This window comes from Phoca vitulina, unplaced genomic scaffold (assembly GCF_004348235.1).
Source record: "Phoca vitulina isolate PV1807 unplaced genomic scaffold, GSC_HSeal_1.0 scaffold9, whole genome shotgun sequence".
Taxonomy (NCBI): Eukaryota; Metazoa; Chordata; class Mammalia; order Carnivora; family Phocidae; genus Phoca; species Phoca vitulina.
This window is the reverse complement of record NW_022589712.1, coordinates 36,092,494-36,118,511: the sequence shown is the minus strand read 5'-3', so window position 1 is coordinate 36,118,511 and position 26,018 is coordinate 36,092,494. Positions and strand designations below refer to the sequence as shown.

The following is a 26,018-nucleotide window of genomic DNA, read 5'->3' as shown; positions in this document are numbered from 1 at the left end:
TTGGAGTCCTATAAAGGGGATAGTTGAATGCATGAGATAAAATCTAGCAGTGCCATATTTATTGTTATTAAAAGTGTTCGCATAGCTGACATTGAGACTCTTACTGGTAGTATCAAAATAAGATTAATTACATTAAGGTACTTTGTCTATATATATCATTCTCAACTGAAGCCTCTCATTTTTATAGTACTCTTTGTATTATATAAGAGAATGGTCACTGAGCTTCAATTTTAAGGTGCCAAATCATGCAACTAAAGATCATACTTAGAAATCTCCTCACCTGTGGAACCATATTACTTTGCCACAGATCATAGGAGACTTGAAAAACTTTATGATAATGAAAGATACATTCCCCCTTTTTTTAAATCATTCCATTTGGATCTAACATCTACTCATAACAGTGGCATTCTCCTTTCAAGCCGATTTCTCTACAAAGTGTGCTCTCTTACAAAAAGAGGTTCTGAGGATGGGATGGAACTTGAAGGAATCCAGTCCATCTGTACAATGGGTGGATTACCTCTGCAACATCCCCACTAAGTAATTATCCAGCCCTAGTAACAGCTAGGCCCCACGCCCTCTTTCTCCTCCAATTCAATATTGGCCTTCTGCATCAGAAGCAGGTAATATTTTCTAGTGTGTTTATTCTCCTCTTTATCGTCTGAGCACTTGGCATGGGCATGGGATTAGATTCAGTTACCTTAAAACATCTTTCTAGAATGAATACACAATAATGCAATGCACTATCTTCACTCCCAAAAACTGTCCTCAGAAAACTAGCTGGTAAGCATATTTATAATTATACCCCAATACAAAGCACATTCCTGAAGTAAGTGGTAAAGCAGCCCCCATTTTATAACCACATAATACAAACAACCACCACACAATATAAAATAACAGAATTTGTGAGATGCTTATTTTAGAATACTGTTTTTTTAACATATGCTTGATAAGTTGGTAAGAAAAAGAGAAGCTAGTTTCTCATTGTTATGTTCTTTTCTTATACAAAGGGACCTCAAAAGTATGAACGCGGTAATCTTGACAAAGGCTGTCATATAAGGAAAGGCAGTATCAGTCACATTTTACTGATAAGAAAGAGATAAAAATGTTAAGCCAAAATGCGTCTAAGTGCCTCCGAGCAAACTATAGTTTCATAGTTCTGAGGGCCACTGTTATATTCATAGATACGTTATTTTACTACACATTTATATTTATTTGTTAAAGTAAGTGCTGAGATACTGACCATTATTTAAATAGTTGCCATGCTTTAATCACCTGTGAGTGCTAGATCCTGTATTTGATGTTTTTGTGCAAATGTTCTCTCATCTAGTCCTCACAGTTACCATGTAAGGAAGGTGCCAATAGCCCCATGTTAGTCACCTGAGATCACTCGACAAAGATGTGGTAGACCTGGGATTTCAGTCCGGGTTTGGCTCCAAAGCCAGTGTCCTTCCCTGATTTCTTCACATCTCCTCAACTACTGGGATTAGTACATGAGGCAGTCATAGGTGCATTTTCTCAAACCCCACCTCACCCTTTCTTTCCCTTACTCTCTCTTTGCTCATTCTTTCTTCCTCATCATTTAACAAACCACAAGTGTTTCCCAAACATTTACTATAGAGGTTGCTTCTGGTATTCTCGTAATTTCTCCCACTTCTCTTTCTTTTTTCTACCCCTTTGCTCTCTTTCCTTAAACTTACCCTATTGATGGTTTTTAAACATAAGAAGTTGCTGATTTTTTTTCCTTAGGAGCAATAGAATAGCACATTTTATATGAAATACTCTAAGATTATTCTTCTCATCTACCCTGTGCATATCCAAGAGAAGATTAACTTAGGCATGAGGATGTGGCAAAGTCTATAATTTTGCAGTGAAATATCAAAATCCTTCTATGTAATTTACAACGACAATAGATATTTCACTGGCTAGTTTTTGTTTTCCAGAAAAGTTATCTTCATGGTGCTTCATAAAATCTGCTATTTATATTACTTTTACCATGAGTATTAACAGTAACCTTCACTCTAAATTCTTTCTTTATGGGCCTTGGTACAGTGATTTTCAACCCTGAATTCAAATTAGAATCACCTGGGGATCTTAAAAAAAAAAAGCTAGACTCCACCCTTCACCAAATGAAACAATCTCTGGGGATGGGGCCTGGACAACTGTATTTTCAAAGGTAGTCCTGATGATTTTGCACCCAAGAGTGAGAACTACTATTAGACCCTTAATTCAAGAATAACTATTACAGCTGAGCAACTGTTAAAAACAATGCCAGTTTCATGGGGGTTAGACAGACAAAATGGACTTGTGTGGGGTGTGATAAGAGATGAGATACACGTCATCTGAGCAGATAGTAGTTTAAAATATAAAGTAGTCAGATAGCCTCATATTGTTTATCAATACAGTATTGTTAAACTTGTGGCACTGACTAGTGCAGACAAGATTATCTGATAGAGAATTGTCTCAGCCAAAGAGTCTAAGAAAAAAGAGCAAAGTGCACACAGTAAGACATGATACTGAGTTTAACAGACACTGACTTCATAGGACAAGAACATTGCAGCTGGGTGAGGTGCAAACAGAGTGAGTGTGCTTGTTGCTGAACCCTTCCGTGGTTGAGTGAGGCAGTAAATGGATAGAAGATGGGGTATCAGCCATACCAAAATTTTTTCAAAGCTACTTAATGATAAACAACTGTTTTCATGTCTTACTAGATAATTGGTAATGTGCCCTAGAGTACTCTTTGTTTTTAGAAAACTCGTAATGGTTAGAAAACTGCCTAACAAGAAATAAACATTCTTTTCTTTTATAGTTTCTACAATTCCTGACTAACTTCAGATTGACTACTGTTGATCAGTAAAACTACTATAAATAACATAGTTTGAACTCCATCTTAATGGGTTAAGTTTTGTGGTAGGTTGTTTATTCATGAACTTACTGCTTTTACTTCTCTCCTAATGTGCTCTTCTTTGGGTGGTTGTCTTCATTACATCTCATTTATTATTCTTTTCTAGTCCATGAAGGATTTCCAAACCTTGTCATAAACCAGGGAAATCTCCATGTAAAAGTGAAGTGGAAGTCTGGGCTTCCTGTCAGACTTAATTCTGCTTGTTAAGGGGGCTCCTTGGGAGAATTTGGGTTCTAGTGAGTCACTAGGCCAAATCCCAATAACCACAATTGCCAAAAGTAATTAGACTGAGGAAAGCCAGGCTCCTTGGGAGGAAGGTCATCACAGCACGCTTGAGCCATTGCTCCGTGGTCAGACCTAGTTACTTGTCCCTAAGGATTGGGAGCAATCATGAGTTATGGAGAGCAGGAAATCCACTAGAAAACAATGCTTTTCCACCAATTTTTTTTCTTCAATAGATTATTCACCCTAAGCAGGCAAGAGATGGAAATACGCCACTGGTATACGTGTACAGGTCACGTCACCATCATCTTATAAACCACTTTGTCTGCCTGCCGGGGTGCAAATGCACACATACAGAACTCCTGCTGTCTCCACTTGCAAGTTCTTCTCCTCCCTTCCTTAGTAGATAAAAAGAACCCAAGGAGTTTAGTCTAAGGCTTTGTAAAAGAGGTGTCTGATTAGGATGGGAAGGGAAGAGATCCTGGTAAACATCCTGAGGTCAATTTAGGTATAATATTACTGAAGTAACATTTGGAAATAAGAAAATCGTAGTACATTTCCAGGACAGGGGTTCTAAAACCTCCAGAGCTAGAAAAGGGCCAAGAGCTCACTTATGATTTCTTGTGCTGAAAAGAATACCATTTAGAAATGTGATGCTGTAAGGAGCTAAGGAGAAGTTATCAGTAAGTGGCACTCTAATTTTAAACTTTCAACATGTTAGAAATTAGAAGATTGTTAAACCTTTTTATAGGAAAATATTCACGGAGCACAAATATATCTGTGCTTAATAACCTAAGTGAAAGTCCGCCTTTGAAACTATTGGCATTGCCTCAACTATCCAGAAAAGACACACTGTCTGCTTCACGTGAGGATGCCACTGTTCACTGCCCTTAAATGTGGTAAGTTTCACATTCCTTTATAATTCAGAATGATTTCAGTATGTTTCAATATTCCTATGCGTGGATCACTAGCTCTTTTTGTTTAAACATGTGGATGGCTGATATTGCTTCTTGTAAATCCACAAAGAGGCAGGCAGTCAGATTCTGTTTCTGACCAGCCTTCTCTGGCAATTGGCAATCTCCAGGTAACATTTGGCAGATAAACCCTGACCTCTTGCACTGTGCACACTGAAGAGTTACAGTGACCTGCAGTCAATATGATATTACCAATTTAGTGGCACTATATATTTGATTTTCTTTGGTCTTGAATTTGACCATGAGACAATCTAAGAATAGAAGAATTTAATTTTTGAAAACTTAGCAGCAAGACTGTGACCTCTAGGGGCGTCTGGGTGGCTCAGTCAGTTAAGCGTCTTCCTTCTGCTCAGGTCATGATCCCAGGTTCCTGAGATCAAGCCCCACTTTGCATTGGGCTCCCTGCTCAGCAGGGAGCCTGCTTCTCCCCCTGCCCTTCCCCTCCCCGCTCATGCTCATTCTTTTTCTCTCTCTCTCTCAAATAAATAAATAAAATCTTTTTAAAAAAGACTGTAACCTGTATTTACTTGTGTCACTACTTTTTGATGGCATGTCATTTCTGCCATGAAATACAAAAGATATAGACAAATGCTGCTTGGCCACAAACTATATGAGCACATATTGAGCTGCTGAAGATTTGTTTCTTACAGAATTCAGTCTTGCTTTTCCAATTGATGACCGACTTGTTGATCTAAGTCCAAAAGGACCTTCATTACTGTTTGGTAACAAGAGAAAAAGCCCACAGGTAGCATCCTCAGCCCTTCTGCCCTCCATTCACCTGGTCACCTCATGCCATCCTCAAGGTAACTCTTAAGGTAACTCTTAGCCCCTTCCACAAAGAAAGGGCAATCTCTCTTTCCTATAGCACATTTCCGAGACATCCACCCAGATTTCCAGTTCTGTCCAGAGCTTGATGTAGATCCAAGCTGTAAACAAAAATCAGTGGGATTCCCTTGGAAGCCAGTTACACTTGCAGGATCATGTCGATGCATAATTGACCCTAGTATCAATAATCAATAGCATGTGCCATTCCACCTGGCACTGCACTTCCAGGACCCAGCCCTGATTCATGTGTGTTTTCAGACTTGTGAGCATTATGTGTCCATACCTCAAAGTTTAATTTCTAATAGAGGAAAGGAGAGTTCCAGAAAAAGGAGCTCCCAAACACTTCAGGCTACCACTGCCATTTTCAGCACCCATGTGGACATCTCACTGACATTTCAGAAATTCATTGAAAACCACCTCTGAACTTAATATATTGCCCATACTATAAATGGAGAGCTTATAATCCCAGAAAGCTTTTTATAATAGCTTTTAACCAAACCACTTAATTAACAGGCTGAGGGGCAAAAGTGCTACTGTTCTTCAGGGAAGAACACATTTCAGATGAAACTTGCCAAGATTTTCCAGTGCAGGATATTTTCTCTACCCTTCCTAGCCCCAAAACACTTCCTCAAATACTCTCCAAATTCCAAACCCATACTAAGATGAGTTGAACAGTCTTAATTTTGGAATCTTCCAAAGAAAAAATAAACACACAGACAGCTGAGTTAATTTATAAAACACTGCTGCATTTATCTTGGCAGATTTCAATTCTCTCCTGTCTAAGTCTTGCATGCTAACTCTCACTCAGCAATTCATGGAAGCAACAAGTCATTTCTATATATTAAGCACCTTGGGAGCCATTGAACAGAGTAAGTTTGGTGTTTCTTCACACCTCTTGTACAAGTTTCTTTTCTCATACACAATTTATTTACTGGGTCTCTGAAACCTAAATAATCCCTTTAGTTTAAACCTGAAGCAAATGGAGGGTCATTTTTACAAGAGCAATAAATGGAAGTGGCTGTTGAGATACTTTACTTGAATTGGTCTACACACTAAAGTACCTTTTTGTTAATACAAACCCTTCATAGTCAAGCAAGCGGCTCCCTGAAATTCTAGGGCTGCTTAAAATTATAGGACCAGGGACCAGGAATCTCCCCTCCCCCATTGCCAGTTCCCTGCTCTTGGGAGTATGCCAGCAATTTTGCAGGATTCATTCTGACAACTGTTCTGGTGTAAATATTTAGAGAAATCCTTTCCATTAGAGATTAAACAAAGTATAAGTAACTGTTCCTAAATGATAGATCTTATTAATGTTTGCAACAGCAAGCCTTATGCTATCTGATGCACAGATTCTGATGCACAGATTCCAATACACTGGAAAAGACTAAGGGTAAAAGAATCAAGACAGGAATTACATGTAACTGTACCTAATGTGAACTGCAAAATATTATTTTATTTTAAATGATCGCTAGGGAGACATGGTTTAATTTGCACAGAATGTAGGAGAAATGAGTTCATTTAAATTGAAAATAATAAAAATTTGCTACTGGTGTTCTAATAGTTTAAAAAAGATGGAGTGGCAGTGTTTACAGATCTCTTTATCAATATGTTCAAAAGCAGTTCTTACCTATTTCTCCATGTTCCCTCCAAAATAAAGTAATACATCTGAGATCCTATCTTTTATAAGCTCTGGTTTCTATATTACTGTTTAAAGACTAATAAAAGGGATAATGGCTGGGCTCTGGTGCTTATATCAAATATCACTTGTTAAAATAGGGTGGTACCCTAGCCTCAAGGGGCCAAAGCTCCCCCATGTTCCACTTCTGCGCCTTCCTGTTTGCAAGGAATTTTCAGGTATTTATATGTACTAGGGGATAACACAGCTAAGTAATTTAAAGCATCAGAGGCTTCATTGACTGAATTTAAAATTAATTATACAGTATTAATGATTACTATGATACTTGACTAAAAAAGGTGTATAATCTTTTGACTAGTCATTGTTTCTCCCTGCCTTTGATGATTTAGGGCCTACACTAAAATCTAAAAAACCTTGAATTTTAATTCACTTCCTTTATTGGTGTCACTATCTCAGATTTCTCATTAGAATCGCAGTTTGCTTTCTTTATAGGAGTAGGATTTTTTTTTTTTTTTTACATAGGATTTTTTTCCCCTGTAGAAAAGCACTCTAGAAAAAAAGATGCTATGTAAATAATGTTATTAAAATATCTACAATGGGATTTTACTTTTCCTAGTTTCGCTTCAAATGTGTAATTACAATCATTCACTGCTGAGTCCTCACTTGAATCCCACTTGAATCCCAAATTTATCCACAATTTAGCAAAGAAAATAATAAAAAGAAATTTAAGGTAGAAGAAATGGAAACTTCATAAACTAGTTACAGAAGAATAACATCTTTCTAATTGCCTTTTTTGGATCCAGATCTTCTGGAGTTTGGACTATAGTTCAAGAAATCCCATGTTAGGGGGCAGTTGGATTGATTTCTAATAACCTTCTGCTGTATAATTTAGATAAACCATTTATTTAGTCTGTGATTCCATTGCACCTACTATAAAATGGGACTCATAATCTTTTACTTATCTGAAAGCAAGAGACTGATCTCAGAGTACCCCTAACAGGAAAATCAAAAAGTTCTTCCTTTTCCTTCTTGTAGCATGCTGTACCCTTAGATAGTTGTCAGTCACAACTTAAAGAATGTGGAGTTAGGGCTTCAATTCAAAAGCATGAGTTTCTCTTTATACTTTCATGGAGTTTTTAGACCATATGTTTTTTTAAAGCTAACAAGTGAAAAATTCTTTTGGGAGAAAAATATGAGGAAAAATTGAAATTAAACTTAGTCCTAATTAAAACAACATCAGTTCATTCAGCAGAGATTTATTGAATATTTAGTTTGTGCTAAGATTACAAAAGTGAGCAAAGCACACATTAAACCTACTTTTGTGGCATGTCACAGTGGTTAAAGGAAGAACAAATGAGCCTAGAATTAAACATTATTCGGCTGAAGATAAATCAGCTGTTAGGTACTTTTTCTAAGCTGTATAACATTTCTTTTTAAGGCTTGTTTAAACAGAATTGGAAATTAATGAGATGGTTTACAAATGAGCCAATGCACACCCAGATTTTTCTCTAGAAAACAAGGATACCAGACAGCATGTGAGGATGAGGCAGGAAGGTGGAAGGAAGATCAACAGAAAACACTGGAATTTATTGGGCCTCCCAGTATTATCTTGTCTGAAAATTTATGACCAATGAATACGAGTCATCGTTTAGCATGACGTCTGTGACAATCATAGGAAGTATGCTATGCGTACTATAAACGTAGTTGGCATTGTTAGGTAAAGCTTGTAATGGAATGACATAGTTTGGCTGAGCAAATTTCCCTTTTCGGCACATTGACTAATTTCTATAGTTGAACTTTCATGCTAGTTCACTAACTGGAATTACTTTTACCAAACAAATATTAAAATAGTGTGTGTTTAAAAATAGTACATTTTTGTCCATCTCATGGGGACATTTTTCAAACCGTTTATGGTAACCCCTTGACCACTACATGGAACATACCATCCGGCCTACTTAAAGCACCATTTTGACAAACACATATCAACATGTTATTTGGATTTCTTATGTCAGTCTGTTGATGACTTTTCTTAACATCAATTGATAGCTTTAAAGATGTCAGTTGCCAGAATTCAGAGCCTTAAAAATAGCATGATCCAATTCTTTTCTGTATGTTTTACTAACTTGTGAAAGCTTTTGAGTAAAGAAAGGTAAATATCAGGTGCTCTTATATGTATTATCTCTTGTAAACCTCACAACAACTCACAATATATTTTAACTGTTTTATAAATGAAGAAACTGATGCTCAAAACCATTAAGCAATTGACCAAAGTGACAGCCAGCAATGGTAGATGTAAGAGTATACCCAGATCTTCTGACTTAAAGCACAGCTTTCTCATTACACTCTGCTTTTCATCAAGAAGACAATGCCGGAGGAGGTTTAAATGAGGGAGAGTTCTCTCTACAGCTGAGATGGTACTATGAATGGCTCCTTAGACAAGAAATGAGGTTGAGAGAGAGTAGACTGAGCTAACTGACCGAAGTGGTTACTCGGGAAGAGCAGTGAGAAGTCTTTAAGCTGTTTTTAAAGCAGGGGCCTGATAAAATCTTAACCATTGTTCCTAAAAGATTACTCTAATTGCTAAATGGTAGCACTAGTCGTGGTGGGAAATGGAAAGATGTGAGCTCTCTTAGCTAAGGATGTAGATTCCATAGGGAAGAGTGGTTGGAGATGAGGGTGAGTGGGGCTCTTAGAATCCTGGCTTTGGCAACTAGATTGATGCCATTTATGTCAATAGAAAATATTAGGGAAAGAGCACGTGTGGATTAGGTGTACAACATGTTTTAGTAGGTAGGAAGATTTGGGGGAGTAGTGTATGCAGCGTAATCCCCTCAAATTACTTAAGAGGGAAAAAAGAGCCAGGGAAGTAGGCCAGCTGACTGAAGTCATTTTGTAGTAAACCCTAGAGCAGAAACAACTCCTGTGGCCATTCTATAACAACAAAGGCCAAACAGCAGGTAGGTTCGAGGAATGGCCTTCCAGAGAAGCGTTCTGTGGATCTTCTGGCAATTGGATTCTTATTTGTTTAATTAATTGTCATTTCAAAGAGAATTATCTGCTCACTGGATCAACACTTATTTCACAATCTCCTTATTTCCTTATTCCAAGAGATGCAAATCTAAAAAGTTACTATAACCTGTTACCCTAGTCTAACATGACTCATGATAGGGCACAATTTTAAAACAACAAACCAATTACACATACTCTCATCAAATACACTTGTCAGTTTTCTCATCAAATGTATTTTTACTCTATTCTTGGGAATGGTTAGATTCAGATCTGGCCTTAGTTGGTAAAGGATCATTTATGCCCACTGTTAACTATAACATATCAATATAATTTTGTACAGCTTATGAACATTGTCTTATTTGAGTTTTTCAATACCCGCGCCCCGAAACGAGCAGGGCAGGTTTTACCATTCTCGTTTTACAGATCAAGCTTAAAGATGTTAAGTGATTTGTTAGTATCACAAAGCTAGTAAATTTGAGCAGAACTCAATCTCAAATTTCTGAAAGGGGCATATTTGTTTTGTTTTACTACAAGTCCTTGGCCTTTCCTGCATGACCACAATCCCCATTTATCTCCTGTGAAGTTCCTTCTATTAGTATAATTTCTTTGGTGTTTCACAGTAAAAGCATGTAAATTAGGGGAAATCTCTATTATGGATTAGATTATTCTTACCGGCTGACAAGGTGAATTGGTGGATCATTAAGGTCCTTTGCCTTTAAATACCCATGTGTGAGCCCTTGGGGTAGGGGGGACACACACGCTGAGGGAAAAGACTGGTAAATAAGCCACTTTAAAGACTAAACAAAAACGCTTTCAAATCTAAAAATAAAATCTAAGCCCACAGCTCCCCTAATAGTCCTTATAAACTAAAAGAAACTAAAAATAGAGACTTGTAGTGATATACGGTTGTTCCTCCTTACCTGCAGGGGACACATTCCAAGACCCCCCAAGTGGATGCCTGAAACCGGGGATAGTACCAAACCCTATATGTACTGTTTTTTTCTACACATACATACCTATGATAAAGTTTAATTTATAAATTAGGCACAGTAAGAAGTTAACAATAATAACTAATAATAAAATAGAACAATTATAACATACTATCATAAAGGTAATGTGAATGTGCTCTCCCTCTCAAAATATCTTATTGTACTGTACTCCCCCCACCTTCTTCTTGTGATGATATGAGATGACAAAATGCCTACATGATGAGATGAAGTGAGGCAAATAACAAACACTAGGCTACTATTGACCTTCTGACACTGTGTCAGAAGGAGGATCATCTGCTCCCAAAATATGGTTCCACAGATAAACTGGAAAGCAAAACCGCGGATAAGGCGGGTGGGGGGGGTGGTGGACCATAATATTCTGTTAAATGATTTAAAAAAGACCCTTCCCATTTTGCTATTTCACTGTCTATAATTAGTATTTTTGTTAAAGAGTAATGAATTAGGATTCTGAAATCAGCTCCCTCATAAAAATTGATCAGTGCACCTTCTGCTGATACAGTGTTCAAACCAGCATGCCTGTTGGGGGTATGATGAGGCAAAATGAGCCATGATGTGTCTCTTTTTGTAACAAAAGGTTTTGGCTCTGTAGTCTCAATGTAGAGTGATTATTTATAATGGACCCCAGGAAAATGTGTTTTATCCCGTGAGGAAGGCAGAAAACCAGAGGAATAACCAGCAGGTGTCTTTGCTCCTCCTCTGGGCAGTTTTCATGACTAACTTTCCAGGTCCTGTCTCCACAGTGACTATCACCAGGACTGAACATCAGGAACTGATCTCAAACTCTGGAAAATGTAATCGGATATTGATGCCATAAGAAACTAAGCTTAGCTTCAGCATTTTGGCTCTCTTCGGCTTTGGAAAGCTCTCTAAATTCATGCATGCTCAGGTGTGATGGTTGAAATGCTGGGTTAGAAGAATCCCCCCAACTTTGTTTTCTGAACTCCTATAACACATAAACATTTCCTAAAATTCCATCACCTTTCAAAACCATAATGTTTCCTTGTTATCTTCACTGAACTCCTTAGCCTGCTATTCATGCTCCTTATGTTTGGTCTTAACTTTTGCTCCCCTTTATTTCTCTCCATAAATTTTATGTTTTAGTGAAATCAAAAAAACCCCTGAAGAGTGCCACTAATGCTAGGTGATTCTTCCTTGTGAAGGCACTAAAATTCCATAAGTCTCAGTTCTTGATTTAGAGGGTTTTATTTTTTATAAAATGAAGGAATTTATTTGTTCTTTATGGTTTATTATGAACCCATCAATATGCCTGGTCCTGGTCTATCTCTTTGGGATATAAAGGGAGAATAAGACAAGTCCAAGCCCCCAGGACCTCAATATAATCACTTTTACCTGCTTTTCTCCCTCCCTCAGTCACCTGCCCTTCTAGTTGGATATCTCTGAATCCCTATATCTCAATTAATTACATCATTTTGTTCCTTATCTCCCCAGTTAGAAACACCCAAATCAACATTTATTATTCCTTCATTTACCCATTTATTAGTTTTTTTTCATTTACCCGTTTAAAATTGATTGTCAAATCCTGTCAACCTTGCCCATTCTTCTTCGGAAATAACTTTAAAATCCATGCCCTCTTTTTGTATTACTCCCATTAATGCTATTCTAATTCAGCAAACAGCAGTGCCAGGTATCAAACATAACATAACATCCTATTAACTCAACTTTTAGTTTTTCCTCCCGAGAAATTCTTCTCTTTGTCATCAGAGAATTTGCTTAAAACCAAATTAAATCATGTCACTGATTTGTCTATAAACAGTTCCTTCAAGTTATATAAAAGATTAAATTCAAACCCCCACCAGTTTCCCCATATTTCTCAAAATCCAGCTCAGATGTCAGGATTCCCAAGTAGATGGTTCCGGATGGTTAGTAGTCTCCTTTCTGCTAAGGCCTTGTACATAATATTTACCGCACTGGCTTTACTTTGTTTATGGTCTCTCACCATACTTCAGACTCCTAGGTTTTATCCATCTTTCCATCCAAAGCACCAAGCACTGTTTAACAAATTCCCTTAAGGAAAAAGGAGAAAATGGATTGGGTGTGCTCTATAGTACTAGAACTTCCTGAAAGACAGGCAGGTCTACGTTCAAAATGGGGAGATGTTTTAAGATGTTCAATATGTAGAGATGCTATAAAATAATTATACTGGCTGCCCCCAAAACATAGGATTTATTTTACTAGACATGATTAAATGGACTGTTCTGGAGAGGCTGTTTGAACCAAATCCCACTAAACTTCCAAAGGTTTATGATTCTATCAGCTAGAAGCTAATTAACTATGTGGACCACAGTGTTCTCATCTGAAATTAAAGAGAGAAGGAAGAGCTCTAAAATCCTTTTAAATTCCACCGTTATATTCACCATTCTCCCAAATCTTCTTTATGTATTCATGCATAACACTCTTGCTCCTAACACTGTCTTCCTTCCTTTTTATTTGCCTAAGGCCTTCTTTTCCTTCAAGTCCCATAACGGTTCCTGATTGCTCTCTGGCATCTTCACATATCTCAGCCATCAGCAACTGCCCCTGCCTTGGAATTTCTGCTGTGCTAAATTTCTAGTCTATATATTTATGGGCCTTAAAATATAAAAAGACTGTTTTACTAACTGTATAGTAGACTTCTTGAGTTGGAGACCATGTTTTGTTTCTGAGTCCCTAGAAGAGTAATCACTGAATAAATACTTATTTGTGAAAATGGCAATGATGTGATACTAAAAGTAGGGTATCACCTGTGTCACATTCACCTGGAATGCTTCACCGAGATGCAACTACCTGGAACCCCCTCTTCATTCCTGAATCAGAATCTTTTGGAATGAAACCTATGTATTCATATTATTCAAAAGTACTCCAGCTCAATTTTACACACAGTACAGTTTCAGTTTTAGAGCCTTACTGGCAAGGACTTTCAGGTTCTCTCTACCATTCTGGTATCATTTCTATGGCACGCCTTACCTCTTTCCATCTGTTTGAGCAGGTCCTTGTCTTCAGTGGGTTGCTAGAGTCCCAGAGGCCTTCCTGCTCAAAATGGTGTGTGAGACCGGGGCGCCTGGGTGGCTCAGTCGTTAAGCGTCTGCCTTCGGCTCAGGTCATGATCCCAGGGTCCTGGGATCGAGCCCCGCATCGGGCTCCCTGCTCCGCGGGAAGCCTGCTTCTCCCTCTCCCACTCCCCCTGCTTGTGTTCCCTCTCTCACTGTGTCTCTCTCTGTCAAATAAATAAATAAAATATAAAAAAAAAAATGTTGTGTGAGACCACCATATCTGATACTCACTAAATGCTGCATCTGTGGTCCTTAAAAAGTAGCCTCTTTCTATGACTGTTAGTGAGTCCCTGGCTCTCCAAATTTCCCCAAATCACCTGTGTTAGAAGAAGCATCAGCATCTGCCCTCTCTACAGCCTCCTTGCTTGGAGGTTTTGAGAGTCATTATTGACTAAAGCTTCACAGCTGCCTTGAATAAGAGTGGAGATAGCACAAGGTTATAGTTAGTACTTCTTGGGTAAAATGAAATGCCGTACACATACTGACTTGTTATTAGTGCCTGTAAGAGTGCTAGGTGCTTACACGTGATCTCATTTAATCGCCCCAGTATCTGTCAAGTAGATATTCCCATGTTACAGATGAGAACGCTTAGGTTCAAAAAGGTTGAGCAACTTGTGTCTCAATAATCAGACTGTGAACTCCTTGATACAGATGATTGGTTTTATTCGTCTTTAGATGCTCATTCACAAGCTGTGTGTGGATGTTGGATAGTTTAATTATCTAAATGAGTAGCTGAATAAAGAGATAAATTTTGGTTATTCAGCTAGCAAATGTCAGAACTCTGTATGAGTCCAAAGCCAGTTCACCATCCCCCAGTCCCTGTGCTCGTCTGGGAAGAGTGCAGGACTCATTTCTGAATGAGGTAGTGATGCAGTAAACCATGCACATGAAGTACAAAAATGCATGAAACTCACAAAGGTGCGTGTCAGCTCCTTCTGCTCTGTCAGCAATTTTGTGAATCTAGGAGAAAAATCCACTTATTTTTTCTGCTCAGGATGTGACACATAAAGCTGGATTTATTTAATGGTATACCCACTATTTGCACATCTTCTTGTGCCTGTTAAAATACCGCAAGTTTTTCGCCTGCTGTTTGCTTATGCTAAGACTTCAGCCATCAGATATGCTACTTTAGCATGCTATGTGGCAAGAAGATCCAAGTTTATTCATAATATAACAAAGTAGAGTTTGTTTTTAACACAAACTGAAGTTTGTTTCGTTCAAGAATGCAAACTTAGTAGTTATGGAATCACACCCATGCAGATTCATTACCATTAAACTATCACATTTTCTGTTTATGTTGATTTCTAATTAATTCTCTCCTTTAAAAAAAAAAAAAAAAAGGAATGGCTCTCTCAGCCAGACCAGAGCACATAATCATTCCCACTGTTGGATGAACACTGTTGGATCTGTCTCACGAAAAATGCTGTTATTACCACCCACTAACTCATCAACAGGTCCTGGCTCTCTACGGAATCTGGGTCTCCATTACCCCTATCCACTCCCTCCTGTCCTCTATTCACCTCCACTTGGGAACATGGCCACTTGGAAAAGGGGAAGTTTTCCCTCCCTTAGCAACAGCTGTAGATGCTGATTCAGTACCTTACATTTTATACCCATAGCAGGGTGCATTAACCTTACGATAAATTTTCGACTTGTGGTTAGGAAAAAAACACTATTTTTTGGTTGTACAAAATGCTTTCTGTTGCAGTGTCAACAGCAGAATTAACTATAGCTATCTGGTAGGTCACAGGAAAACTAATATGGTTTTCACTACTTTTGAAGGATCAACTTTGGAATTAGCCCACAAGTTATTAATTTATTTAATGGAAAAAAAGAACATAGAGACTCTAAAAGGAAGATTAGAAGTGAAAACTATAATGTTGTTGCTCTAAATTACCTAGACTTTGTCAATGTGCATCACTAATAGTAAAAATTGAGAAAAATACAGAAAAGATTATATGCAAGATTGCAAAATGTTTTATTTTTTATTCTCTTTATTTGTTCTTATGACCTCTTATGTATTTCATAATTTTCCTGGTTCTCTTTACCACCACCACTATCCCCCACACATACACTCCAGGAAAAGAGAACAAAAATGTAAAACTCTGAAGCAAACTAAAATTACTACTCGAGAAAGATAGCAGAAACAAAGGAGAAATGAAATGTTTCCAAGAGCAAAGAACATGTAGATTGATGCACAGTCTCTTCAAAGATTAGAATCTGAATATAAATCTCTATCTTGTCGGGCTGGCTAGAACATTCTCCTCTAATATAAATATTGATAAAACAACATGTTTTCGAGGAATACAAGATGCTGGTTCCGTTTCATGATCCATGAAATTAACAAAAATTAAAGTGAATGATTATGTCAGGCAAAATGTGTTCTTTCCTTTCATTCTGCTATTCACTTAGCAATGCACTTGGTATATAATACACTTGGTATATAATCCCAGCTATTTACCTTGATCCACAAGGTTCTGTAGGATCTGGCTCTACCCTCCTTCTCTAAACTCATCTCTTACCCTTCACAGTGCTGCAGCCTCATTGGTTTCCCTTGTGCTGTTCCTTATGCCTGTTTTTTTCCCATAGCCTTAAAATCTTTGCACTTGCTGATGTTCCACCTGGAATACTCTTCCTCCCTTAGCTTTTCATAGTTGACTCCTTCTCATTCTCCAGGTCTCAGCTAAAGGGTGACATTCTAAAAGGTGCCTTCCTTGACCACTGTATTTAAAGTAGCTCCCCACAGTTATTCCCTGTCTTATTCACCTGTTTATTTCACTCACAACATTCATCACAATCTTTAAGCATTTAATTGTTCACTTGCTTTTTAACTGATTAATGTCATAAGATCAGGAACTAGATGTCTTGTTCACTCCTACATTTACTACATCACGTGTAGGGTTAGGTACATAGTGAGTTATCAGAAGTTTTTGTTGAAAACCTTAATCATGGTTTTCACAATGTGTATACGATGCAGCCCATTTTCATCTTTCATTTCTAGTCCTAATTCTGTAGCCTGTGGAGAGACAGAGCACAGCCATTGGCCACCAAGTTGGCATCTAGCTACCAAATATTCATCATAGCTTAGATTTCAGGAATTCTATATCTGTCATCATTTGCTAGCCATTTTCATAATATTTTGAGCTGGCTTGATTTTAGTGGAAAGTCTAGCTAATTGCTATTTAATGTTAGGTCTGTTTTATTGCTGTGGTTTTATTTTAAAGTATTTATAGAATATAAATATTAGACTCCCTTCAGGAAATTATTATTCATTAAGAGAAAGAGAAAGATTTTCCAAGTTCTCAAAGAAATAGTTTCCATTAAAAACAGTATGTTTCCCCACATAATAATGGTGGAGCCCTAACCGGGCTGTATTCAGCAGCTGGTGAATACATTCCTCTCTGAGACTTTAGGAATTTGATGAACCCATTGGTGTGGACACAAACTTTCAGAATATTCAAGGTTAATTCACTGGAACAGAAGATATGGCAGACTCTATTATCCTAACTGCTTCAGGTCAGTTAATGTCTGTGCTATTGACTTTGGTAAAGGACCAAATAGAATGTGTGTCTCATGTGTCTAATTATGCATGTGGGCATCATGTGTCTAGTTACATATATACATATATACAATATATACACATATGTATACACCATCAGATGCTACTGCAAAAATAGCAAAATCTGTGTATGTTTGTATATATAAACATGTGGTTCTCTCAACAAATTACTAGTCAGAAATAATAGTAGAGGACTATGATAGGCCTCTATTCATCCAGATATCATCATTTGAGAATGTAAAGGAGTATTGTATACCAATAAGTAATTATATTCATTCAAACAGATTTTGATATTTTGCTGTCTATACCTAACAAATGGTTGTGGAAATTAGCCATTGTCTGTTCTGCCTTGGCTGCTATAAATAAGGCACATTGACTCTCAATATTTTCTGGGGTTGATTCAATAGAATTTGAAAGAGACTGCCAAGTAATTCAAATTTTTAACATTAGATTTTTCTTAAAGTGAATAATGTCAAACATTCCAGAGGACGCATGAAACATCTCTTTCCATGACCGTAACACTATATTAAACTTAAAAATGATTCCATTACAATCAAGACCCAAGGTATGATAGAAATGTGCTGTCCTTACTTAGGCAAGAAACAAGTCTACATTTCCTTTAGGTGAAGAGATAGCTGAAGTAAATGGCACCTGGAAAAACTTTTATTATTTTATTTCAAATGATTTATTTCATAATTAAGTATCCTCACATTGTATGTGATTTGAAACTTTCCTCCTTTATCAGATATTCATGGGCACAGCCGACTTAAAATAGTTACTGTACTTTTCTATTAAGTATTTACCTCTGTGGCATCTTCATTATTTTTAAAAACACAAATAAATAGCTTATCTTTCATATTTACTGCCTTTGTCTGTTCAACAATCAAAAGTCTTTGTTGAGAACCCATTTAATGAGTAGCTGCCCTATGTAGAAGCTGGGAATTATCAAGAAAATTATGAAGACATTATCAGGACCGACTTTCAAGAAGCTTCCAATCAATGTGAACATCCTCATAAAAGGAGAGGACATGGAAGAAAGGACAGATGTAAAACTAGCTTTGATTATAGAATTCCACTGACCTCTTATCCCTGCTCTGTCTCTTAAGGTCACTACAGGGAGAAGAGCAGACAGTGACTGTTGTGAAGACAAGAGTGCTTTAGAAAGGATCTGGTCCTTAAATTATTATTATTAAAAAATAACTTTTATCAAATTTGTTAATTTATTTATCTTTTATTCTCTGAATTAAAAAATCACTACATTACTTTCATGTATTTAGCACTTACTGTGAACTTCAGTCAAAGCTTTTATAAACCTAAAGTCTACCAAATTTTGTACTTCTGGAAATTCTCTAGCCACAAATAAATGACCATCAGAGATAATTGGCAGCATGCAATATTGGATTTCTTCCACATAGCAATTTACGGTAGATGTGAGTACATTTGCAGTTGGGTTTTAGAAGGGGATTAAACTAAGGCAAATCCTTGAGGCTTACACTTAAATTCTTACAGAAATGGAGCTTAGATGTCAGTGCTGCAGTTGGTTCGGTACATCATAAATACTGAAGAGAACTAGCCAAAGATTGTGTATTTTTTAAAAAGATTTTATTTATTTATTTAAGAGAGAGAGACAGATAGTGACAGAGTTAGTGAGAGAGCACAAGCAGGAAGGAGCATCTGAGCAGGGAGCCTGACACGTGAGGCTCGATCCCAGGACCCTGGGATCATGACCTGAGCCGAAGGCAGACACTTAACTGACTGAGCCACCCAGGCGCCCCCAGAAATTATGTATTTACCAAATGCTCTACCATCTAAAACTCTATGTTCTGGATGTTTTATCAAAAAAGTTGAGGGGCATCTGGGTGGCTCAGTCGGTTAAGTGTCCAAGTCTTGATTTTGTCTCAGGTCATGATCTCAGGGTCATGAGATCAAGCCCCAAGTGGAGCCCCATGTCCATCCCCCTGTCCCCTTTAGCTCTGCACTCAGCAGGGAGTCTGAGATTCTCTCTCTCTCTCTCTTTCTCTCTGCCCCTACCCCCCCGACACTCGCTCTTTCTCTCTCTAAAATAAATAAATCTTTTTTAAAAAGCTGGATTAACTCTCATGACAATAGCCTTTATGAACTGTTGCATCAGTTATGCATCACAAGATTATCAAATAGAGAAATAGTAGGAAGGCTCAACAACTATAGAAATTGAAGTCAGGGAGTATTGACAGTCTGACACTGAAAATTGGTTTAAATTATGCATTAATATATACTCTTTTCATACTTAAACTTTGTATACCAGTTAAGAAAAGATGCTTTCCTATTTCCCAATTTTAGGGAAAGATACACTAATTTTACCATGTATTTGACACATTTGTAAAAAGAAAGTCCCAATTTAAAGTTCCCATGAATTTTACACATTTTTCCATTCGTATTTAACCTTGTTACATACACATCTAAAGTTTACTTATACATAAAGAGATTGTTACCAGATATCAAAGATCTAGGTTCTAACCTTTGATATAAACTTGCTATTTGTCTTACAGTTTCAGCATTTCTTTGAGTCCTAGTTTGAGGTTTCAAAATAAATAATTGTGACGGCTTCTATCCTTACTAACAATAGTTATCATAGTTAATTTAGCTTCCTGTGAGATGCATGCTTTGAAAGCAAAAGTGGTGTAGAAATACAAAGTATTGTTAAAAATCAGCTGAAAGTAAGTCTTTTTCTCTTACCAAATGCCCCTTATTTTGGACTATGTTTCCTTCTTCTGGCATTCTTCAATTCCCCTTTCAAGATGTCTTCTCTAATTAAGTAGCTACAGCTAGAGACTCTCATTTACATCTCTGGCAACGATTACAATATTAAGTTCCATCTATTAAGCATCACTTCCTGGATATTTCATAAAATCTGCAAAATCAATGATCCCAAGCCATGGGATCAGTTGCACTGAACTCATGCCAGTCTCCTTGATGTGGATAATTGGGATGTTCCCTCCTCTAGCCCCACCATGGCCACTTACATAGTGATAACTTCAACTCATTTTCTTTTTTTATTTAAATTCAATTGACCAACATATAGTACATCATTAATTTCAGATGTAGATTTCAGTAATTCATCAGTTGTGTATAACACCCAGTGCACATCACATCACGTGCCCTCCTTAATGCCCATCACCCAGTTACTCCTTTCCCCTGGCCCCTCCCTTCCAGCAACCCTCAGTTTGTTTCCTATAGTTAAGAGTCTCTTATGGTTTCTCTCCCTCTTTGATGACTTCCCATTCAGTTTCCCTCCCTTCCTCTATGAGCCTATGCACTGTCTCTTATATTCCACATATGTGTGAAACCAAATGATAATTGTCTTTCTCTGATTGACTTATTTCACTCAGCATAATACCCTCCAGTTCCATTCATGTCAATGTAAATGGTAAGTATTCATCCTTTCTAATAACCGAGTAATATGCCATTGTATATATATACATCACATCTTTATCCATTCATCTGTCGGTGGACATCTCAGCTCTTTCCACAGTTTGGCTATTGTGGACATTGCTGCTATAAACATTGGGGTGCAGGTGCCCCTTCGGATCAATACATTTGTATCTTTGGGGTAAACACCTAGTAGAGCAATTGCTGGGTCATAGGGTAGCTCTTTTTTTTTTTTTTTAAGATTTTATTTATTTATTTGACAGAGAGAGACACAGCAAGAGAGGGAACACAAGCAGGGGGAGTGGGAGAGGGAGAAGCAGGCTTCCCACCGAGCAGGGAGCCCAATGCGGGGCTCGATCTCAGGACCCTGGGATCATGACCTGAGGTGAAGGCAGATGCTTAACGACTGAGCCACCCAGGTGCCCCAGGGTAGCTCTATTTTCAACTTCTTGAGGAACCTCCATACTATTTTCCAGAGTGGCTGCACCAGCTTGCATTCCCACCAACAGTGTAAGAGGGTTCCCCTTTCTCCACATCCTTACCAACATTCGTTGTTTCCTGACTTGTTCGTTTTAGCCATTCTGACTGGTGTGAGGTGGTATCTCATTGTGGTTTTGATTTGTAGTTCCCCGATGCCAAGTGATGTGAAGCAATTTTTCTTGTGTCTGTTGGCCATTTGTATGTCTTCTTTGGAGAAATATCTGTTCATGTCTTCTGCCCATTTCTTGATTGGATTATTTGTTTTTTGGGTGTTGAGTTTGATAAGTTCTTTATAGATCTTAGATAGTAGCCCCTTATCTGATATGTCATTTGCAAATATCTTCTCCCATTCTATAGGTTGCCTTTTAGTTTTGTTCAACTTGTTTTCTAAGATTAGGTTTAAACCTTAGATATTCTATGAAACCTCATCACCACTAACACCTCCATTGCTCATATGAAATAATAGTCCAAAAACATTGTTTGAAAAAAAGGTGATTCAGAAATACAAAATGAAGTTATTATTAGAATGGAAAAGAAGAAGTGTGAAAAAGTAGAATTTAATTTTCTGACTTTAGAATCCTAACATTTTAAGGCTGAAAGAGTTGTTACAGTCAATCCAGACCAAAGCTTTTTGTGGTTTCTATATAAAAAGCAAAAACTTGCCTTCAGATGAAGTTTGGGAAATTTGTACCTACTTGTGTAATACTGACTGTATAATTTGAGTGACCCTTGTACAGCATTTAAGAAACAATCACTACTCAACTGTAAAAGAAAAAAATCTAGAATCATAGAATCTGAGCTTCATAGTCTCAATTTTTCCCACTTCCCACAGCATAACACTGAAACCTTCCTGAAGAAATAAAGTTTGCCACCATTTGTGCCTGCCCATATTCAAAACTTCCTAATAAAACACAAACAGAAATTTTCCTTCCCAATTAGGACAATTATGTCTTCTTTACTTTTTCAAAAATCTACTTTGCCAAAAACTTTTGTCTAAAAAGGCAAAACATGAAAAAAACAAACAAGAAGAATATAGCACAACGTGTTATGAGTTGATTGTGTTAGATTTCATCAGTGAAAGTTTTAAAGAAAGAATTGAGCAAGGTACTTTGGCACATCTCATAATTTTGGTGGGAACTGTTACCAACCATGGGACTTTTTATGGAGCCTTTTCCTGGAAAAGTTTCCAAACATCCAAAATCTAAAATTTTAAATGAAATGTATTTTAAGGTTTATCAGTTTCTGAGGCTTTGCGCATATAAATCATGCTTATTTTCATAGCTGATTTAAAGTTATATTGTAATTGACAAAAGTTTCAAGGTGCTTGAAATTACAATTGTGTTTCCTTTGAGCAGCTGCATTTCAGAGATAGAGATAGGCTGTTGTGGACCAGTCAAACCCATCTTCATTCAAACTCAGAGTCCCTTCCTGCCCTGGGCTTGAAGTGATTTTCTTTCAAAGTGAGGTCCACTTCTCTATAGACAGTTCTTATGAGAAGTTTTCACAGGTTTTTACCTATAGCTCTCGTGTCTTAAAATGGACCAAACTAGCTTCTGAGCACAGGAAGCTCTCTTCATCTCTTTTCTTTTTAGGGTCTTTCCCTACATAAAATATGTACACATTTTCTGTAAGTCTCCAATGCTGACTTACTGGCATGAAAAATGATCCTGTTACTTGGAAAACAGTTTTCACTTACAAGTCCCCTAGGTCCTATAATGTCTAAACCTCCTGTGCCACTTTATATGTCCGCCCCACCCCATAGAGGAGTATGTACAGGAAAAGCAGACTTCCCTTCCCCCACACATTTCCTCAGTTTATTTACAAAACGTCTTGGAATGAGAATGAGCTGCTTGTGGTTCCTGTGGCTGATTCAGGGATGGTTTCCTCTAGGAAGAGGATGCTGGTCAACCAAATGACCTCTCTGTAGCTAACCCTTGCACCCCTGTGGTAAGGTTGATTGGGCTTATGGGTACCCCTTTCTAACTAAGCCTGGTGGGATTTTTTTTGTGGTAAAGAACTTAGCAAGAACCAAACATCACTCTGAAGTCAGACCTGACAATGTCAAGGCCCATCAGAGCCCAACCCACCCCCACCACCACCTACAAAAGAAGTCAGAATACACAGAGATGCCTTTGCACTCCTGTGCATCAACCTTTGTTTCTCATAATGGTCACAGTTTTTCCCTTCTGGATTCCTAGAAGGACAATAAAGCTACTTATATTGTATTCGAACACAGAACACACAAGGAGAAGAAATCATCCCAAATACCAGATATGTGAGAGATGTACATCAGTCAGCAGTTTTCCCTCAGCTCAAATGTATGTGTTGATGACCAGTTAATAGTCATAAGAAGATTTAAAGTTGTGAAGATCTTAAGTAAACATGAATCTTCCACATATATGTTTATATTTATGCAGACTTGCTAATGAACAAGCTCACCACACACATGAATATGTGTAGCAATAGTCTTTAGTGTCATGTCCTCACCAAACAAATATTTCACTTGAGTAGATGGAAGATGAAGACAAAAGAACTATAAGAATTTTATCCCCAAAGATAAAATGTTGAACATTATAAATATTATAAATTATAATTAGTAATATAAACAACCACATATGATCATGTGGAAATACTAGTAAGATAAATATCACATTTCATCATTGTATCAATTTGAACTGATAAATATAAAACTCATGTGAGAGGAAATATTTTAAGAAAGCATGGGAGGGTTCCAAGGAACTACATAATTTCAGAATCAATTTACATTGGAGCAAAAAGTAAAACTGTGTTCTCTAATAGACCACAGTTGAAAAAAGATATCCTAAAAGGAAGTGTCCTTACTCAAGTTAAGTTTTCGTCTATGTTGTCATCCTTGCTTGAAGAAATTAGATGCATGCTTTTCATCCATCACATAAATGACAAGCGAACTAATGTGCACTGATTTCAGTGCAAAATTACCCAGTCTCCAATCTTCCAGGGTGCTAGTTCAATGAGAATATTTTCACTGTGTGTGTGTGTGTGTGTGTGTGTGTGTGTGTGTGTGATCTATAAATAGTTTGAGGCAGTATATTCTTAGTTTCCAAATTCCCAAATTCTAATTAAATTAAAAACAATGTATGTATGTATTATTTTTTTTTTTAAAGATTTTATTTATTTGACAGAGAGAGACACAGCGAGAGAGGGAACACAAGCAGGGAGAGTGGGAGAGGGAGGAGCAGGCTTCCCGCTGAGCAGGGAGCCCGATGCGGGGCTCGATCCCAGGACCCTGGGATCATGACCTGAGCCGAAGGCAGACGCTTAACGACTGAGCCACCCAGGCGCCCCAATGTATGTATGTATTAAAGGGAAACACTAGATCATAGAAAAGAGAGGGGAAAATCCCAACTCATTCACCCATTGCCACCAACTGAAAGCTAATGAAACGAAGTGTATCTCCTGCCTAGAGAATGTCATTGGATTTCTATATTTATAATTTAACATTTGTTTTTGTCTTTCTGCATTTGTCCCTTCAGTGCATCCTAACGTCAGTCAAGGCTGCCAAGGAGGCTGTGCAACGTGTTCAGATTACAATGGATGTTTGTCATGTAAGCCCAGACTATTTTTTGTTCTGGAAAGAATTGGCATGAAGCAGATTGGAGTGTGTCTCTCTTCATGTCCAAGTGGATATTATGGAACTCGATATCCAGATATAAATAAGTGTACAAGTAAGTGCTACATGGCATTATGTTTTTATCTCATCCTTGGGGTCTTTCCAGATTTGAACTGGCCTCTAGCATGTTTGTGATATTCAGCGTTAAGGAAATAATGATATTTACCTGATAATTAGGCTAAACCATACTTGGACTTAACCCTCAGAGCAGGAAACTTTTCACCTCTTATAAAAAGCACTCGAGTTTTGTGTTCTTGTTGTTTTTCATTGTAAAAGCAAAAACTGAGAACCTGGTTATTCCTCGTGGAACCTATAGAAAAGTACTATAAGCCGAGTTCCCATTACTATCACAGCATCCAAGTATTTAATGACTTAAAGAATAAATTCAGCTACTTTTGCTTCAAGAAGGATTCTAGTATAGCAAATGAAACATTTATCTATCTGTTGGAAATAAATGTTGAAAACACTCTCATATCTCCTCTCCTCTGGACCCTGGAAGTCTGCTCTCCCCACCAGAGACCCAGTAACCTTTCAGAATCTAAATTCCTCTCAAACTCCTGTCCTGTGACTGAACTGCAGCCATTTTGCACTGACCTCACTGGGCTTCTTGCAAGATCTTCCCACCTCAAGGCCTTTGCAGTTACTGTTCTACACTCACTGTTCTGCCAGTTTAGAAAGCTCTTTGCCTGCATCTTTCCTTGGTTGGCTCTTTTCTTTCATTCAAGATTCTGTTCATATGTCACCTTCTCCGGGGGCATTCCATGGCCAGCTTACTCACAACAGTCAACCTTCTCCCCTTATTGGTCATTTGCCATATCTTTCTCCTACCTTTTATTGTCGTCATTACTCTTTCCAAAGCACTTATCACTCTGGAACTAGACTGCTTGGTTTCCAAAACCACTCTGCTCTATGGTCCTGGGCTAGTTACATAATCTTTCTGAGCCTCAGTTTCCTTATCTGTAAAATGGAAGTTATAATAGGGGCTACCTCCCTGGGTGATTGTCCTCACAATAACCTCCACAACTTAAACCTCTTAAGTGGCTTAATATTACAAAATACTTGCAGCAGTATCTGACTTATAGTAATCACCATATAAGGGTCAAATGTTGTTATTGTTTATTGTGTCACCCCTCCTAAAATGTAAGCTCTGTGAAGTCCTTATCTCTTGTATGCACTGCTGTCAAGCAATATCTAGAACAGTACTAGGCACATCGTGGACAATCAGATATTTGTTGAATGAACGAATAGACTCCCAAAACAGCCGAAAAGCAATATCTAGTATATTTCATTAAAG

General features: G+C 37.6%; 1 protein-coding gene across 2 annotated transcripts in view; it reads left to right on the top strand.

Moving 5' to 3' along the window:
* The window catches only part of RSPO3 (R-spondin 3), an 89,249-nt gene that overhangs the window by 7,793 nt on the left and 55,438 nt on the right, over nt 1-26,018 (top strand). For both annotated transcript variants that reach the window (XM_032407922.1, XM_032407921.1), the window contains exon 2: nt 24,588-24,779. In XM_032407922.1, the coding sequence (XP_032263813.1) occupies nt 24,588-24,779 (192 nt within the window). The remainder of the gene's footprint in view (nt 1-24,587; nt 24,780-26,018) is intronic.